Raw genomic sequence first — 19,302 nt, forward strand, 5'->3', positions numbered from 1 at the left:
TTTTTGCATTACGCGGGCCTCTCACTGTTGTGGCCTCTCCCGTTGTGGACGCGCAGGCTCAGCAACCATGGCTCATGGGCCCAGCCGCTCCACGGCATGTGGGATCTTCCCGGACTGGGGCACGAACCCATGTCCCCTGCATCGGCAGGCGGACTCTCAACCACTGCACCACCAGGGAAGCCCCTGTTTCTGTTCTTTTTGTCTACGTGCCCAAAGGAATGATTTTTTTTTTTTAAATCTAGTAATTTTGCTAGAAAATGTCTTGGTATTGATTTTTATTGGTAAATATTTGCAGGTATTGATATGTGATGTACTTGTGTGTGTATGGGTGTTTGTGTATCATTTTTAGTAGTCTCTTTTTCCTTCATAGATTTCTATTATGTTAGATCATCTTTACCTAACTTTAATATTTATTACTTTATATTGAATGTTTATTTAAAAAATTTATTTTTACCTTTTTCTCTTTAAGTATTATTTGTTAGTTTTATACGTGTGTCACTTCTAGTATAGTCTTCATTTCTTAAGTGATCTTTTCTTCTATTTTGAGCTCTTTTCTGAGTTCTGCAACCTAATTTGAGTTTTTAAAATTCCAAATCAAATGGTTGTTTCATGTGTTGTTTCATTAGCTCACTGGTTTTTAGCTTGTTTTGAAATAGATTACGGTTTGTATTGGTTTGATGGGCACATCTTTCTGGCATGTTCTCATTATGTTTAAAGGTGTTATTCTGCTCCTTATTGTCTTTTTGCTTATAATAATTTTGTGTGGGGTTTGGCTTTGATATTTTTCCATTATTCATTTGGATGTGAAGTTAATTTTCTTGAATTTGAAGAGGAAGACAGTTTTGACGATAGCGCAAAGATCTCCCTCTTTTGTTGCTTTCTTGTGGTGTCCACAAATGTGGAAGCACAATTCTAATATTTTTCTGGCTCTGTTCTCCTATCACAGTTTCAGGTGGATCTCCTCTTTCTTTTGACTTTGGCTGCATTGGGTCTTCATTGCTGTGCGCAGGCTTTCTCTACTTGCGGTGAGCGGGAGCTACTCTTCATTGTGGTGGCTTCTCGTGTTGCAGAGCACGGGCTCTAGGTGCGCGGGCTTCAGTAGTTGTGGCGCAGGGGCTCAGTTGCTCCACGGCATGTGGGATCTTCCCCGACCAGGGCTCGAACCCGTGTTCCCTGCATTGGCAGGTGGATTCTTAACCACTGCACCACCAGGGAAGCCTGTCCTGTGTAATTTTGATTCCACTTCCAAGTTCTCTTTTAGTTGGACCCTGTGCTGAAGGTGGTGTGTCAATTTTCACAGTATGTACACTTTTCCTTCAGACCTAACCAAGTTCTCTTGTATTAACCCCACAAAAAGTTATTTTTGTGGGTAAAACTCCTCCAGTTAGGGCTGCTCATCTTAATTTTTCAGTGACTATCTGTTGGCAAACTTTAAGGTTCTTCTGTTAACCAATCTGTCAGCCACCCTGTTTTACTGATCCCTCTACTTGTTCCCAGATAGAGTCCAGTATTTCAGGTCTTGCATCATTGTTGTTGGTTTGTTTTCATTTGGCTGCATCATGAGGGTTATGATGAAACCTTTGTATCTAAGTTTATTGAAAATGTTGTCCATGAGTTTTTTATTTTACTATTCATTTTTGTTTTTATATGGGGATTCTTAGAAATTAAAAACCGTTCCTTTGCTGTCAATGCCACTTTTCAAGAATTCCTTTTTCTTCCCTTTTAAATAAATAATTTTTAGTGATGGTATTGAGCAGAATACTGCAAATGAATTGAGATGTTTCTTTCAAAATAATTCTCTTAATCATAGGTCACCTTCATGTGCATAATTAAATATTTTTTACTTCTTTCCATATGGAAACTAGTAAATGTATGTATATCTGTATATTCTCAAATGGAAGAGAAAATAATTTGTGTGTACCTAGTAAAGTGAATTATTTTTTTCTTCTAGAAAATAGAGATTTAAGGTAAGTATTTTAGCCTGGCTATTTCAAAGTTAGGAAGGTTTTTATATTTAAAGTTATTTGTTTTGAAGCAAAATTGTTGCATTTTAAAATTTCCTTTCTCTGAAGTTAGAGTCTCCCGATATAATTTCCTGATCTCTTTCTAGATATCTAGTTACTTCCTTATATTCACAAATTTGTATCCTTTCCTAGAAAATGAGATACGAGATATAGTCTTTTATTCAACAATGCTAATTTTTATTCAACAAATTTTAGGTAAGAGAATTTGTATATTAGTTCATAACAGAGTACAAAAACTGGGTGGCCTAAACAACAGAAATTTATTTTCTCACAATTCTGGAAGCTGGAAGTCTAAGATCATGATTTTGTCAGGGTTGGATTTTTCTGATGCTTTTCTGCTTAACTTGTGGATGGCCGTCTTCTACCTGTGTCTTCACAGAGTCTTCCCTCTGTGCATGTCTGTGTGTACATTTCTTCTTTTCATAAAGACACCAGTCATGTTGGATTAGAGCTCACCCTAATGTCTTCATTTTCACTTGATTAGCTCTTAAAGTGCCTATCTCCAAATACAGCCACATTCTCAGAGACTGGGGTTTAGAGCTCCAACATACACATTTTGAGGGGGATACAATTCACACCCTAACAGTGTTTTAGTTATGCTCGTAGCCCAGAGATGGAAACTAATCAATGATCAATACCTTCTTGGAGCCCTATGCTAAAACCTGGGGGTAATATTGGGAAATTATAAGTTACAGAGTTAGGAGTTGGTGATTTTGTGGGAGAGAAAGACAAATAGATAATATAATCCAATGTAAAAACTATAATGAAATAAAAATGTAGAACAGGATGAGAGGGAAAAATACCATTTAGGATGCTAACTTCACATGGACTCGAGTTAGAAAGCTTAAAGTTCACAATTCATGGCAGTATGACCTTGGGCAATTTACTGGCTTTATAGCCTCGCTTAACTCATCTGTAAAATGGGGAGAATAATTTCTCTCCTTGGTTGTTGTGATGATTAGATGAAATGATGTATAAAAGTATTTACCGCAGTAAAAAGCCAAAGCAATATTAGCAATAATTATAGAATTTCATGAGTACTAAATAATCAGAATGAATGCACTGACAACCAGAATGATTGCTGGCTGTAAGGAACTGATGTGGCTCTGTTGGTGTGTACTGTCTGACCGTCTCCTTTGCCAATAGACTTACTAGGGTCACAGTACGTGTGGGTTTCTTTCCACTTCTGAAACTACACTGAGGGGCCTTTTCCCATGAACGTTCAAATTCAGCAATGCAGTGATTACCTGGATATAAGGAGAATCCTAGTTGTGTGGTTATACGTGTTTGAGAGAGATCATTATGTATCAGAATTGGGGGTTTGGAGATGGGGGGTACTGTAGTTTCACAAAATTCTTCCTGCTGGTTCTGTTCCTCCCTCCTTTTTTCTTCTCCTCTCACCAAAATACATCTAAAGCATTTGCCTAGTGTTACTAATGCAGATGGTGCTTGATGTGGTCCTTATTGGAGAATTAGACAAGGAAATGTGATGGCACTGCAGGGGGGGGGATCATGAACATTATTGCAAAGATCATGATGTGTCCAGGGAATTGTAAGTGGTATTATTCGGTGGCTGAAGAATGAGGTGTACAGCCCAACGTGTTGTGGGTGATTATATGTTTCCCTGTATAAAATATATGGAGGTGGGAATCCTCTGGTCAGGACTTTAGAATTATGAGTTATCTGTTGAAGAATGCTTAAAATTTTTTTGCCAGTGAATTAGTTAGAGTTCTCCAGAGAAACACAACAAATGAGATATATACATACACAATAAGGAATTGGCATACATGATTACAGATTATTAAGACTGACAAGTCTAAACTCTACAAAGCCAATGTCCCAGTTCAAGTCCAAAGGCCAGCAGACTACTGTAGCATCAGGAAGAGCCATGTTTCAGTTTGAAGGCTGTTATACAGGAGAATCATCTCTTACTTGGGGGGAGGCTCAACGTTTTCTTTTATTCAGGTCTTAAAATGATTGGATGAGGCCCACCCACATTAGAGAGAGCAATCTGCTTTACTTAGTTTAGAGATATAAATGTTAAACTCATCTAAAAACACCATGACAAATACCCAAATTATGTTTGGGCGAATATCCGGGCACCCTGTGTCCCAGGCAAGTTGACATACAAAATTAATCATAATAGCCAGTAAAGTAAAATCAAGTTGCACATTATTTATTTTTGGCAGTATTATTAATTATTGGCAATCATACATATTCTTTGACCATTTAGAAGTTGTCATGCATGGGGATGAGGTATTAACTGAAAATTCTGAGCTTATTAATTATTGCTTACAGCTTTTAATTCTAACTTGTCGATTTCCAAGTTATGTTCCAGTTTGAATTTTATGTTGTCACTGTGAGAGCTGTGCAACACTAGATGTGATATATAAATGAAGTTATTCAGTGTAAATCAGAGTACTTGTTTAAAATGATTTTGAGGGGAGGGATGTACCCTAGTGCTTTAGATATCAAAATATTTCATCATGTGACACAGGTGCCTTTTGGAAAGATTTTTTAAAAGCTGTTTAAAAGAGAGGGTAGTATGAAAACTAAAACTCAGAGAATAATATTAGTCATCAAGTTGACTGGTCAGGTGTGATTTAAACTTAATTTCAACGTTTTTCCAATTTATCCTTAGGTCTTTTTTGGGGCGAGAACAAAGAGTAGATTCTTGTGTTAGAGTTTTTATGATTCCAGGAAGTGAAACGACTTTATGGTTTTTCCCCAGTGCTATTGTTTTTATTTTAAACTCTAAATGTTTCTAAGAAGTGCTTTATTAATAGTTAGAACAGCAGATCAAGAATTCTAAAGACTTCTTTTTTCTTTTGATTTCATCATTAACCTCAAGGAAGTTGTTAAATACTTTGTTTGCATTGAGAAATAATAAGGATTAATCATATTAATGATTGGAAAGTGTTTTGTGGTTCATGAAAAAAGTGAATTTTAAATAATGTGCCTTTTTTCCCATCTTCGTGAGTTGGGGGATACTAGAATAACTGTGGAAGAGAGGAGGTTCAATTTATTTGAGCCCTGTTCCTACAGCTTACATTCTTTCCCATTTTGGCCCTCCATCTGCATGGTACAAGTACAGTTATGGCAGATGCCTGTTTTTGATGAAGATCTTAAGTACATCAACACTTTCAGTTAAGCCTGTCAGTGCATGTTTGTGGATTCCTTAATAGGAATCATGTAAGATGTTTTAGCCTAGGTCTAATGGACAAACTAAGATATGAACGATTAGAGCTAGAAGGTATCCATTTTAGCTTCAGAGGATTTAAGTGATGAAAACAGGGGACTATTGATTACTCAAGATGTGTATTCCATTACTATATAAAACTACTGCATATTTGGTGAAACTTTGAAACTTGAAAAGCAGTGGGACAAAGTTGATAGGGATTGTTTATCAAACTCTGAAATGTTAAGACCACAAAGGCACCATTTGGAATTAGAGATGGGTTGTATTTTGCTAAGATAAAAGGAATCTTAACTTATATTCATAATGAATGTATATGACCATGATAGCATTTATTCTGTGAATATTTATTGGGGATATACTTGTACAAAGCATTCTGGATAACTTTACACATATTAATTCATACAATCTTCATTAATTCTCATATAGTATCTTTTATTATTCCCATGTCTCCTGTTTTTCTTTTAGATACTTATAAGCTCCTTATAGAAAATTTGGCTTTACATAGTAATTGTTAGTCTCTCATCTCGTTTCATACATGTAAAATGCTGTCAAAGTATGAATATACTATTTTCAGATACAGAATTTGTATAAGATTTTGAAAAATTGCATTTACCTCAATAATTTAACAAATATTGGACACCCAAGAAGTGCCTTATACTTATAATTGAAATATAAACATTGCGTTTTTTCTTATAATATTGCCTTTAAAATATTGGGCACGAAATGTCTAAATTGTAAACTCCAGTGAGCCATGCAGATCAGAGTAGGAGTTGGGTGGGTTTGGGTTTCTTTAAAATTTTCACACTGAAATATCAAAGGGAAATGAGTAACCCAACACATTTTTTTTTCTCACTAAATTCGTCATCCTTCAGTTGCCACGATATGGAGATGAGAGAAAACTACAAAATTATCCCCAAATTATTATACTCAAAAAGACTTATACCATTTTGATGGGATTAATCAGCTATCGTAGGTAATTTTTATGTTTTTTAAAGATAGAGAAACCTTTTATAAACCTCACATTATAGAAAATCAGTGCAGTGAGTAAGCAGAGGTTTTCAACCTGGCTGAACATTAGAATCACTTTTGGAGCTTCAGAAAGTACAGGCGAGAATTTTGTTGGGTGAGTTATAAGCATATGTATTTTAAAAATATAAAGGCAAAACAAAAAGATACTGAGAGTTGATTCTTAAGTGCAGCCATGTTTGAGAACCAGTTGAACCTAGTTTAGACTTTAAATGACCTTAGCCGGATAGAAAATTTATCATTGTTGGTGCTAAATGGTATTGATATGGACTGTAGACACTATTAGAAAGTGGCCAGTCTGGCACAGACTTCCATGTGGAATACAAGTAACTGGGAATTACAAGAAGTCAGCAGACAATACAGAAACCATCAAGATAAAAGATTGACTTTGTTCATTATTATGTTACGCTGTCTTGAATCTAGGTCCTTATTTATGTTTTGCTCAGTTGATCTTTAATGAACAGAATTAATTTTTAAATAAATTTATCCAGCTTTATTGAGATATAATTGATGTAAAACATTTTAAGTTGTACAATATGATGGTTTGTTACATGTATATATTGTGAAATGATTATCACAAATAAGGTTAGGTAACAGATCCATCACCTCACATAATTAAAAATTTAGAGAGATGAATTTTAAAGTCCTCTACTATTTATATGTGTGTATGTGTGTGTATATAAATCTATTTTTAATTGTATCTTATTTCTTGGGGGGTTAGAATATTTTTTTATTTTAATATACTTTCAAACTTCAAAGATGGCAAGAATAGTACATATAACTTCCATCTGTCTTTTACCCAGATCACCAGTTCACGGATTTTTTACATTTTGCCCCATTTGCGCTATCATTTGTTTTTGTGTGAGCTCATTATCATTTCTTCTTGTGTATGTTCATGCTGTCTTTTGCTCTTTCTCTCTCTCTCTAGCTTTCTCCTTCTCTATCTTATAGAATTGTGAGATACTTAGTGGGTGTTTTAATCTGTTAAATTTATGGGAACTTCTTGCACAATAGCAGACTAATAAGGACAATAAAATTAATAATCCATGAGTCAAATGAGAAATCACAGTGGAAACTAGAAGTGTACCAGGTTAAAAAAAATGAATGAAATCTTTTAAATTGAAAATGAAATAATTTAAACTGAAAAATATCACAATGTTTGATGTATAAATAAAGCTGTTATTAGAGGAAAATTTAGAGCCTTAAATGTTGATCCTTGAACAACATGGGGTTTGGAACCTGACCTTCCTTACAGTGTAAAATTTGTGGATAGCTTTACAGTTGGCTTTCTGTGTCCACAGTTTTGGATCTGTAGATTTAACCAATCACACTCATGGAGTACTGTACTATGTACATATTGAGAAAAACAGGTGTAAGTGGACTCTCGCAGTTCGAGCCTATATTCTTCAAGGGTTGACTGTATTAGAATAAAGGAAAAGCACAAAAGCCCACTATTTTTTTTCTTTTGTAAGAAATTAGAACAGTGAACTAAATCTATAGATAGTAGAATCAAGAAGATATTGAAGAAAATACTAAACATAAGTTAGAAGACAAGCATAAGAGAGAATCAACACAACTTTTATTTGAAAATGTTAATAAAATTGATAAAACCTTGGCAAAAGTGATCATGAAAAATATTGAAGGCTCAAATAATTATTATCAGAAATGAAAAAAGAGCATCAGTGATGATCCTATAGACATTGCAATGAGATGTGAGCAACTTTGTTCGTCAGCTTGGGCTGCCATAATGAAATACCATAGACTGGATGGCTTAAACAATAGGAATTTATTTCTCACAGTTCTGGAAGTTGGGAATTCCAAGATAAAGGTGCTAGCTGATTCATTTTCCAGATAAGGGCTCTCTTCTGGGCTTGCAGACAGCTACCTGCTTGCTGAATCCTCGCATGGATGTGAGAGGAAGATTCTGGTGTCTTTTCCTCTTTTTATAAAGGCACTAATCCCATCATGTGGACTTCACCCTATGAGATGATCTTCACTTCATGATCTCATCTAAACCTAATTACCTCCCAAGGACCCTACTTCCTAATACCATCACATTGGGGGGTTAAAAGCTTCAACATGAACTTTGGGGGAACAGAAACATTCAGTCCATAGCTTTATGCTAATAGACTTAAATTTAGGTTAAATGAACACATTCATAGGCAAATACAACTAGGAAAAGTTGTTCATCCATTTAAGATATTGAATCTAATTAAAAACGCTACCACAAAGTTGACTTTTACCAGTGAATTTTACAAAAACATTGAAAAGAAGAAATAACACCAGTCATACACATTTCTTCAGAAAATAGAAAAAGAGAGAACTTTCCAACCCATTACATGAAGGCAGTGTAAATGTTTAATAAACCTCTGACAAGGACCTTATAAGAATAAAATTGCAGGCTAATTTTTATCATGAACATAGAAGCAAAATTCTAAAGTTTGCATTATCAGATTAAAAAATTATGATTTGGAAAAAAGGAAATAAAATTTTGTTCACAATTGACATGTTTATATATATAAAAAATTTGAAATAACTTGTAAACCCTTAGAATTTATAAGTGAATTTAGCAGTTACTAAATGCAAAGACTGTATATAAATCTTAAGATATTTTTGTACATCAACAAGTAGAAAATGCAACTAAAGATATTATTTACAATAGCATCAATAATGTTTTTTAGAAATTTAACAAAAGTTGCAAAAAGACTTTACACTGGAGACTGTAAAACACTGAGAAAAATTAAGGAAGATCTCAATAAATAGAGGAATGTATTATGTTTATAATTGAAAGGCTTGTGATTTTAAAGATGTCATTTTTGTCTAAAAAGCAGGTGAGGGACTTGCCTGGCTGTCCAGTGGTTAGGACTCTGCGCTTCCACTGCAGGGGGCCCCGGTTCCATCCCTTAATAGGGGAACTAAGATCCCTCAAGTCTCACACATGACCAAAATACTTAAAAGTAAATAAATAGCAGGTGATTTTGTGCAAATTTATTGTAAAATTTATATGGTAATGCAAAGATTCCTGAACAAAAAGCTATTTAGAACAGCTGACACATGGCAAAAAATTAATGCCAAATTGATTTTGAGTTACTTCATTTTATTTATACAGTTGATCTTTGGACAACATGGGTGTTAGAGGCACTGACCCTCACAAAATTGAAAATCCACATATAATTTATAGTCAGCCTTCCCTATCTGTGGGTTTAACCAACTGAGGATCATATAGCACTGTACTATTTCCTATTGAAAATAATCTGTGTATAAGTGGACACTTTGCAATTCAAACCCATGTTCAAGGGCTAACTGTATCTCAGTTTTGGAGGGGGATAATGTCCGTTTTAATTTATTGTTGATTTACATTTGATAGAGCTTGGAATTCTATAAAGGATATATGATGAAACAAGGAAGGGAAATCTGCATATGTTGTGTTTTGTTTTAAAAAGTATTGTTTATGCATTATTTTATAAATTAGAATTATTGTGGTGCCATCATATTATATATGTAGTAAATTACTTTGTACTTACACAGTAAATTCTTTATTATAATGTTTTTGGTGTATGTGAAAGAAGCATTTGGAAATGTAACTGAATTTTTGCTAGGACATTACAAAGTCCAAATTTCTCCAAATATTTAAGAGAATACAATACATACATTTGAATTAACTTGGTTTTCAAAAGCTACTGCTCATACTATAGTTACATCTAAAGCTTTCAGGACAGTCTAGGTATTCAGGAAAGCATGGGACCTTTATGTTCTGGCTTCACTGAGTATACCACTTCATAGCTCACTGCTAAATCATTAAATGATTTTTTGAGTACTTATCTTGTCTCTTGTCACAATAAGTTTATGCTTGTACCCTTTCTACCCCAATACATTAAATTTTTAAAAAATCTTGTTTCTCTTAATCACTTTCAAAGCCTCTTGGCTCTACTAAGCAAAGTTTACCTTTCAAGAGTGAGCTCCTAGCTCATTTTAGCATAAAGATTTATTTAATCTTGTCAACCAATTTCCCTTTCTAATCACAGTGATGTTCCATAGCAGTTAATATCTGTACCTTCCATTTGTGTTCTTAATTATATTTAATTTTATTAGGCTTGTGTAACTTAAAATTATGGACATTTTCAAGTTGGTAGGAACCTGAATCTGTCACATAGATTCACAATAATATTGTTTGCAGGGTCATCATGAGAAATAGTGTGAATATCGGGTATGGCTCTTGGAACATATACTATTATTGTTAAGTGGGAGGTAGGTAGTAACAGGAATACCATTAACTGGTGACATTATTATTTTAAATGTTTTGGACTTCCCTGGTGGTCCAGTGGTTAAGACTCCACGCCTCCACACTTCCAATGCAGGGACATGGGTTTGATCCATGGTTGGGAAACTAAGATCCCACATGCCGTGTGCCGAGGCCAAACAAACCAAACCAAAACAAAACAAAACAAAAATCTCTCTTAGAGTTAATAAAACAGCTATGATTTATTGAAAAAGAAAAAAAAGTTTGGTTCTCCCCAGCTTTTTTTTTTGAAGAATCATTAACTGTTGCTAGAATAGTGTTTCTAGAGAGCCTGTTATGTGGAGTTGCCAGTGTAAGAAGCAGCTAGGTCCTAAGTTAAACTCATGTTTGGTTTGGGACTCCAAACCAAAAAAAATCCATGACATAATACCATGAAATGTGTTCTTAACTGGCAGCAGTATAGCCATTTCTTAGTATTTTAGATCTGTTTACTGTAAAGGAGGACTGCATGTATTTGGGGAGAGTGCATCCAGGGTTTACAGAGGTGAATATCACTATGTCATACAGCTTATGATTTTAAATTATATCATCTCAAGCCTTCCAAATTCGAAGAAAATCTATTTTTGACTATTTTCACTTGTTGTGGTAATAGTTAAACAGGCAGGAATTTAATTGAATTGACTGGAATGGCAAGGAAAATGCTGTGCATAGCCAGGGCACCAGGTGGCACAGTGAGCTGTACGCAGGAGACATCTTATGGCCTAACCAGAGGATCTGCCTGGGAGATGGGATTCAGTCAGATTCTGGGAGATTCCTTGTAAATGTGGAAGGATTGAATTCTTGAGCCAAGTAGCTGTCACCTGCAGTTACTCTCTTCAAATATATCCAAAGATCCTTATTTCTGTTGCTTACATGATGTCCTGTTTACCCACCCACAAAATGTTAAAGACATAGATTTACTGACTTGAGTCCAGGACATCTCTGTGCAGTCCAAGTCACTCCACTTGGCATAAAGCCCACACCTCCCTATTCTTGTTCAATAGTTAGGAACAGCGGGTTAGTATAGGTTTCAGCATACTGGGCTTTGTTCCATATTCTGTTTGAAACAATATTATTTTTCTTTTTTATCTCAGAAAGAATTTCACAACAAATTTGTGTAGTTATGGACACAAAAGAAGATGAAGAACATGTAGGTCATCGTCTTGAAGAAATGCTAAAAAATGAATTAAATGTAAGTATTCAAAGATCCAGTTTGATAAAATACGTTTGATTGCCACAGATTTTTATCATACAAAGATGCTTTCCTTGAGAAGGCATAAAAGTACTTTCAAGCTAATTTTCGTATTTTGCTATAATGCAGTCCTGTGTTTTGCCATCACTTTTGACTTGAAATACAATTAGTTCCCCTTCTCCACTCCTCTTCTGGATTTCCTCCCCACCTTCATTCTCCAAGTTCTATTTCTTCTTTAAAATTCAGCGTCAGTGTGACTTCTTTAGAAAGCCCCCCACCCCCACCCCGCCCCGGTGCACATGAGCCCCTGCGTGAGGTTGACACTTGTCTTGAGAATCATGGTGCCCAGCACATGCTAGATGCTTACTAAAGTTTGTTGAATACATGAAGAAAAGAAAGAGATTAAGAAGAGAGAGAAAAAAAAGAGAGAAGCAGATATGCAAAAGATAGCATAATTATGATATTGAAGAAGTGAATGGATGTTTCTTGCTCCCCCCCTCCCTTTTTGGAACTGATCAAGGTCCACGTTAACCTCATATTTAATATTAGGGTGAAGGAAATGCAAGAAGTAGCCGTGAGTGTGAAGCGGTGTACAGGAATTATTTACTACTTTTACCCCTAAGGACATCCATTATTTTTGTGACAGTTTTGTGCTTTGAAATGTTTTGCTTGCCAAGGTGCTTTTATTGTTTTCATCAGTTTCCTTGTTTTCATTAAAATGTGTAACTGCCTGGGTTTATGATCAACATGTCATGGCTTTTTAACAACATACATAATTCTAGTTGAAAGCAAAAGGAAAAAGTTTATTTTAGTAAGCTAGTTCTATCATGATAGCACAGTCAGTAAAGAGAACAGGCTCTGGTATCAGATTGCCAGCACTCAGATGTCTGTTTTATTGCTTCATTTCCTTATCTTAAATTGAAAATGTTAATAACATCTACGCTGTAAAGTTGTTGGGACAACTGAACTTTAAAAATATATTTTAATGTGCTTAGAAAAGCATCTGCCATACCGTAAGTTTTCAACAAATATGAACTATAAGAGACTTAACAATGAAGTCTATTAACATCTCAACTCATCAGTTGAGATGAAGGTGTGATAGTATTAAGCAGTAGATACTACGAGCTCCCAAATTTTTGTCCTGTATTAAATACATGAACTGTTAAATACATAGATTCCTTGAATGTGTAAATATTTAGTGAATCATCTGGGATAAGTTCTGGAATTTCAGTTTTTAATAAGCTCCCCGTGGTCGTTTTGATGGCAGTCAGTGCTAAATTCTACCAGTAGCATTTGGAGCAACAATCTAAAACTGGAAAGAAATGGCAGCCACCTCAGCTGTCTCTTGGGTGTAAAGGTTATACTTCAATCTTCTTTTCCAAGTTGCCTTTATTCGTAGACTTTCTGAGTATTCCTCCTCTGTTGCTGGAAGTTTTAGCACCTTGTTCTTTGCTTTCTATCTCAAATTCACCTGTTAAGAATCTGTTCCTAAGTTCTGTGCCGTAATTTCTCTGCTGCACCCTGCAGGATATTTAAGTGTACATAACTTCCCATTATCTGACCTCGTGAGGCAACGTTTTGCCTGAAAAATAGTCTTCTACTCTTGGATGATTTCATTCATGCTTTATCCATTCAGTGCAGAAGCCAATAAGATGGAATCCTGAAAGAGTGTTACTGGGACTTGGGCTATCAACCCTAGGTTTAGAGAGCTCGATTCTACACTCTTGTTGAGCATCCAACTGATGCATCCTGTGTCACTCATTCCTTGGTCTTCCCAGTGTTAGATTCTACAAAGAGTCCTTTTTGTTACAATTATTATGATAGTCTCTTTTTGTTGCTACTTTCCCTGTATTTGGTAATTATTGATCTAAATCAAATAGACTGCCAGATATTTCTTCAGCAAAGATAGGTTTCTTCAGGATAAACAGGCAATTGAAATTTGGGGTCTGCAACCATGACAAGACGCATGCAAGTCCCCCCATAGCAAGGGAAGGACACTTTTATAGAAGGAGCAAGGAAGTTGGGAGGGCTAGAGTAAATAGACAGCCTGTGGTTTCTATTTGCTGAGTCCTTGCGGGGAGAGAAGAGGACTGCTTCTTCTTGTTGGGCTCAACTGTAGTCACAGGGTGTGAGGGCTCCCCCTTCTGGTCTCCCAACTCTGTTTTAAGAGAGAAATATGTTTATTCATTGTTTTGTGTGTTTTTTCCTAATTTTTATTAGAGTAGAGTTGATTTACAATGTTGTGTTACTTTCTGCTGTACAGCAAAGCGAATCAGTTATACATATACATATATCCACTCTTTTTTAGATTCTTTTCCCATATAGGCCATTACAGAGTATTGAGTAGAGTTCCCTGTGCTATACAATAGGTCCTTATTAGTTATCCATTTTATATATAGTCGTGTGTATATGTCAATCCCAATCTCCCAATTTATCCCCCCCCTTTCCTCCTTGGTAACTATAAGTCTGTTTTCTGCATCTGTGACTCTATTTCTGTTTTGTAAATAAGTCCATTTGTACCATTTTTAAAGATTCCACATATAAGCGATATCATATGATATTTGTCTTTCTCTGTCTGATGTACTTCACTCAGTATGACAATCTTGAGGTCCATCCACGTTGCTGCAAATGGCATTATTTCATTCTTTTTTATGGCTGAGTAGTATTCCATTATGTATGTGTATACGACGTCTTTTTAATCCATTCATCTGTTGATGGACATTTAGGTTGCTTTCGTGTCCTGGCTGTTGTATGTAGTGCTGCAGTGATACATTGGGTTCATGTATGTTTTCAAATCATTGTTTAAATAATGATATGGAATTTAGGGGGTACACAGAATGGTGTGTAACTGGCGCTGTGCGATTTTTTTTCTTCAGTGCCTTCGCTTCTCAGGTCCTGTCCTTCTCATTTCCAGTGTCCATTGTTTTCAGTGCACTTCATCTACCTACCTGTTGGGCCCAGTCTGGATATAGCCATTATCTTAACTGTGCTGAAAAATAAATACTAAGGCTATTTCTTAACTTCTGACCACAATATTTTACCTTTCCTTATCTTACACTAAATTACTCTAACTGCACATATTTAAATTTTATAGGAAACTCTAATCCCACTGTCTTCTCTCTTTCAGCTACCTTTTGTTTCACACTTTACTTCGATACCATGATCCATCACTTGAGTGGATCATGGATCTTTTACCAGTATCTTTAATTCCCTTGTCCTTCTATTAAACCCAGTTAGTAAAACCTCATTCATGTTATCAGTCTAACTTTTCACTTCTCTGAGCCTGTATTCAGTCTTAACACTGCTGGAGAGAAGCATACAACAGTGTAGATCATTGTACTTTAAAAATACTGGTCTTCGTTCTTCACTGGGCCCTGAGTGTTGTAAAGCAAGCATACCGTGATTCCATTGTGAGCTCCCCATTCTCCTCAGTGGATATTTTAAACCTTTTCCTTTCTCCTTAAATGTCTAACCCAGGTTTCTTAACCTTGGCACTATTGGCATTTTGGACTAGATATTGTGAGGGACTGTCCTGTGCCTTGGACACTGTTTAGCAGCATCCCAATCTTCTACCCACTAGATGACAGTATTATACCTCCTAGTTGTAGCAAACAAAATGTCTCCAGACATTGCTAAATGTTGCCTGGAGCGGGGACAAAATCATCCTCTGGTTGAGAACCACTGGTCTAACCCCACAATCTTTACCTCCACTCTTAAATATGGTCTTATCTCTAACTTCAGAGTATAATTATATACTCCAATATGGGAACATTCCTATCTTCCAAGCCCCAACCTTTAAAGAATCTTCCATCTGTAGCCATCTTCTCATTGAGACTATTTCCTCTCCTGAGCTCTGGTTCTCTTTCCCCCTTCCCCCTCCCCCATGAACAGATACGTGTTCCTTCCATTAAAACAAAAACAAAGAAACAGTTCTAAACCCAAGGTTACCCTGTAGCCAAACTTCTTTAAAATAATTTATCTTCTCATTCCTCAGTTCACTGCATTTTGACTTCTGCCGCAACCTTCCGTAGGAAGTGCTCTCGGTGAAGTCCTCAGTGACCTTCCTATGGGAAATCCACAAGACATTTATCAGTCTTACCTTATTTATTGCACCACTTGACTCTCTTGTCTGATACTATTTTTTCTAGAAGGAGTCATCCAGTAGATTCTGTAACATCTTGTTTTTCTTTTATCCTTTTTCATTTTTGGCTGCTGCTTCTAAGTTTCTTTTGCAGGATTCAAGATTCTATTGATGATATTTAGATTTTTGTACATAGGTAAAATTGGACGTCTTTAAAAAAAATGCTGATGGCTTCCAGTATCCTTCATTTGCTAGGGACACAAAATATTCTCTAGCCCTGTGTTTAATTATTCATTTTTCTGCATTTCAGATCTGTATATCAGTCAGAGGTCCCTTAAATGTCGATGATATTTCACATTCACAAATTCTTTTTCCAGCCAGTCCTTCTCCATCTGCTAAGGTTTCAGTCTGTGAAAATGCATATCATTTCCTCATTCTCTAAACCTCGTATAAAGTTTGACTCATTCTCTATCTCACTTCCAAAGCAAATCAAGTTCCAAAACATTTGAATTCTACCTCTCATTATCCTTCATATGTGTCCTTTTATCTTCATTGCCACTGTCCTAGGCACCCCAACTGTTGTCTGCATTATTGCAACAGCCTGTTAACTGACCTCCAGCCTTCAATTTTGCCCCTCTCAGATTTATTCTTTATGGGGCTGTTTGAATGATTGTTCTAAATTGTTTATCATGTTATTCCCTATTCAAATCTGTTTCTTGGTTTTCCATTGCTTCTAAATTAATATAAAAATTCCTTGCTATGTCTCATAAGATCTCTCACATGACTAATACTACTAATAAAAATAACAATAATAACAGCCAATGGTTTTCAGCACTTATTTTCTGCTAGGTACCATAGCAAGTGCTCTTAACAACCTTTTGAAATGGGTACTGTTAACGTTTTTTTCCAGATGAAAGAACTGAGGCATGGAGGGGATGTTTTTTTTTGTTGTTGTTGTTTTGGTTTTTTTTGCGGCACGCGGGCCTCTCACTGTTGTGGCCTCTCCTGCTGTGGAGCACAGGCTCCGGACGCGCAGGCCCAGCGGCCATGGCTCACAGGCCCAGCCGCTCCGCGGCACGTGGGATCCTCCCGGACCGGGGCACGAACCCGTGTCCCCTGCATCAGCAGGCGGACTCTCAACCACTGTGCCACCAGGGAAGCCCTAGAGGGAATGTTTAAATGGTTCTTGTTAACATTGTTGTGAAGGGGCAGAACAGGGACATGGACATGAACTTGGATTCATGTAACACCAAAATCTGTCTTCTTAACCGGCACCCTTGCCAAACAGCCCCGCACTCTCTAACTGTGCACTCTTCAGGCCAGCTCTACTTTTTGCAGCTTCTCAAATGTGATAGTACTTTCTTCCCTCCAGGGCCTTCACCCACGATGTCATTTTCCCCAGGGAGCTTTTCCTGAAAAGCTTTGCTTTTCCCCTGAAGTCTGGTTTATGTACTCTTCTATTGTGTTTTGTGAGAGGCTATACAGCCCCATGTGAGGTCTTCCCAAAGCATGATGCAGTCTTAATAAAAGGGGGACATTTATTGAATGTTGAATAAATAAATGAATGGATAAATGATCACAACTTCTTATTACTAAGTTGGACATTGTATTATATATTGTACTGTGCTTGCTGCATAACAAGTTACCCCCAAGTTTAGTGACCTTAAGTAACAAACATCTACTGTCTCAGTTTCTGTGAGTTAAGAATCTAGGCACAGCTTAGCCAGGTTCCTTTGACCCAAGGTCTTTCATTTGATTACAGTCAAGCTATCTGTCCTCTATAGGCTGTCCTTTACGGTCTAATCTGAAGACTTGATGTGGAGGTAGATTCTGCTCTCAACATTATGTGGTTGTTGGCAGGTCTCAATCCCTTGCCATGTAGGCTTGTCCACAGGGTTGCCTCACCACATGGCACTCAGGATTGAAGGCCCAGTAGTTTTGTAGCCTAATCTTAGAAGTGACATTCCATCATTTCTTTCGTATTCGGTTCATTTGAAACAAGTCTGTATGTCCAACGCACACTCAAGAGGAGGGAATTACACAAGGTTGTGAATACTGGGAAGTGTGGTTATCATTGGGGGGGGTGTTTTAGAGACTGATTATCACAAACTGTTACTATCTCAAAATAAATCTTCTAAGTTGTAAAAAGAAAACACCCACTAACATGGCCATCCTAGTTTCCTGTGGCATGTGAGGCAGTACTCTATATAGACCTAAGTCTTCTCTGAACATCAGAAATTTGCTTTATTGTACCTAAAATTTCCTCATCAAGATCATCATCCATTTCAACTATAATTCCCTAGTCAAATGAGTCAGTCTATTTTATATGGATTCTAGGCCTTAGTAATTGAATCTACCAGAAATTCTGTATAAAAAACTCCAGAGGTGATCAGAAAATTCTGAATAGTTTTGGAATCAACAACGGACACGAGGCACTAACTAGCCAAAACCAACAGCCTGAGGACATACTCTCACCAAGCAATGAATATAATCTCCTAAATTAAATGTCATTCTATCCAATACAAACCAACCAAGAAAAGAATTAATGACTAATTTCTTTAGATTTTTATGTTGATCAGTCCATAGTATAGCCGTAGGTAACCTGTTGTATAATCTGATGAAACATACTGACTATAACATGAATTTTAGAAGAAATGAGTCTAATGAAGGTAGAAATTGTAAAACGGAACTTTGTGTGTCCTGTTAACTTACTCAGACAATCTTGGTTGACCTTCAGAGGAGATGTCATTCATTTCTGCTAAATCTGCCCTGGCTTCTAAATTTGCCTAAAAACTATTAAACCACACAAGGACTTATCAGGATGTTTTCTCTCATAAACAGTCACAAGACTAACAATTATGGAGTGCCTTCCATTTGTCAGAGAGAATATTATGTATTAATCCTTTAAAATAAACTTATGACTTTCCCTCTCATTTTACAAGTAGAAATAGGGAAACCTTATGGCTTAATACTTTGTCTAAGATTATATAACTAATTGAATGTAGGTGCTGCTTGATTCATTATGATTTCTACTACTGAATATTTTTCTAAGAAACGGTGAAATAAAGAATTTGAAGTTCGACAGAAGGATTATATCTAAGGTCAGAAAGAAGTCTCCTTGTAAAAGAAATTACCAGTTTTCTATAATTTTCTCTCCCTTTATAAGGGCACATTTATCTTATGGCATTTTTCAGCCTATAACTTATAGACAAACGCAAAATGCCACATATTCTATTATTTTTACCTCCAGAGCTTTTGTCTCATTTTGCAAAGGACATATAAAAAGCATGAAGTCACCACTATTAAAATCCACGCACCTGTAGGGCAGATCTGTGTAGGTGTGGAGCTGCTCAATGCACAACAGGAGGATTGTTTTATTGGCATGAAAAGAAAGGATGTTTCCTGATGAAACTGAAGGAAGAAATTGAGTATGCTTATTATAATTATCCATGCTAGATTTTGAGACATACCTTAGTGATGAACTGAATATCTCAACTCTAA

General features: G+C 36.2%; 1 protein-coding gene across 1 annotated transcript in view; it reads left to right on the forward strand.

The window, feature by feature from the left end:
- CRPPA (CDP-L-ribitol pyrophosphorylase A) overlaps nucleotides 1-19,302 on the forward strand; it is a 297,097-nt gene that overhangs the window by 110,371 nt on the left and 167,424 nt on the right. Inside the window, exon 6 of the mRNA XM_024767102.1 lies at nucleotides 11,623-11,720. Coding sequence (XP_024622870.1) covers nucleotides 11,623-11,720 — 98 coding nt within the window. The remainder of the gene's footprint in view (nucleotides 1-11,622; nucleotides 11,721-19,302) is intronic.

Source organism: Neophocaena asiaeorientalis, unplaced genomic scaffold (genome assembly GCF_003031525.2).
Source record: "Neophocaena asiaeorientalis asiaeorientalis breed wild unplaced genomic scaffold, Neophocaena_asiaeorientalis_V1.1 scaffold70, whole genome shotgun sequence".
NCBI lineage: Eukaryota > Metazoa > Chordata > Mammalia > Artiodactyla > Phocoenidae > Neophocaena > Neophocaena asiaeorientalis.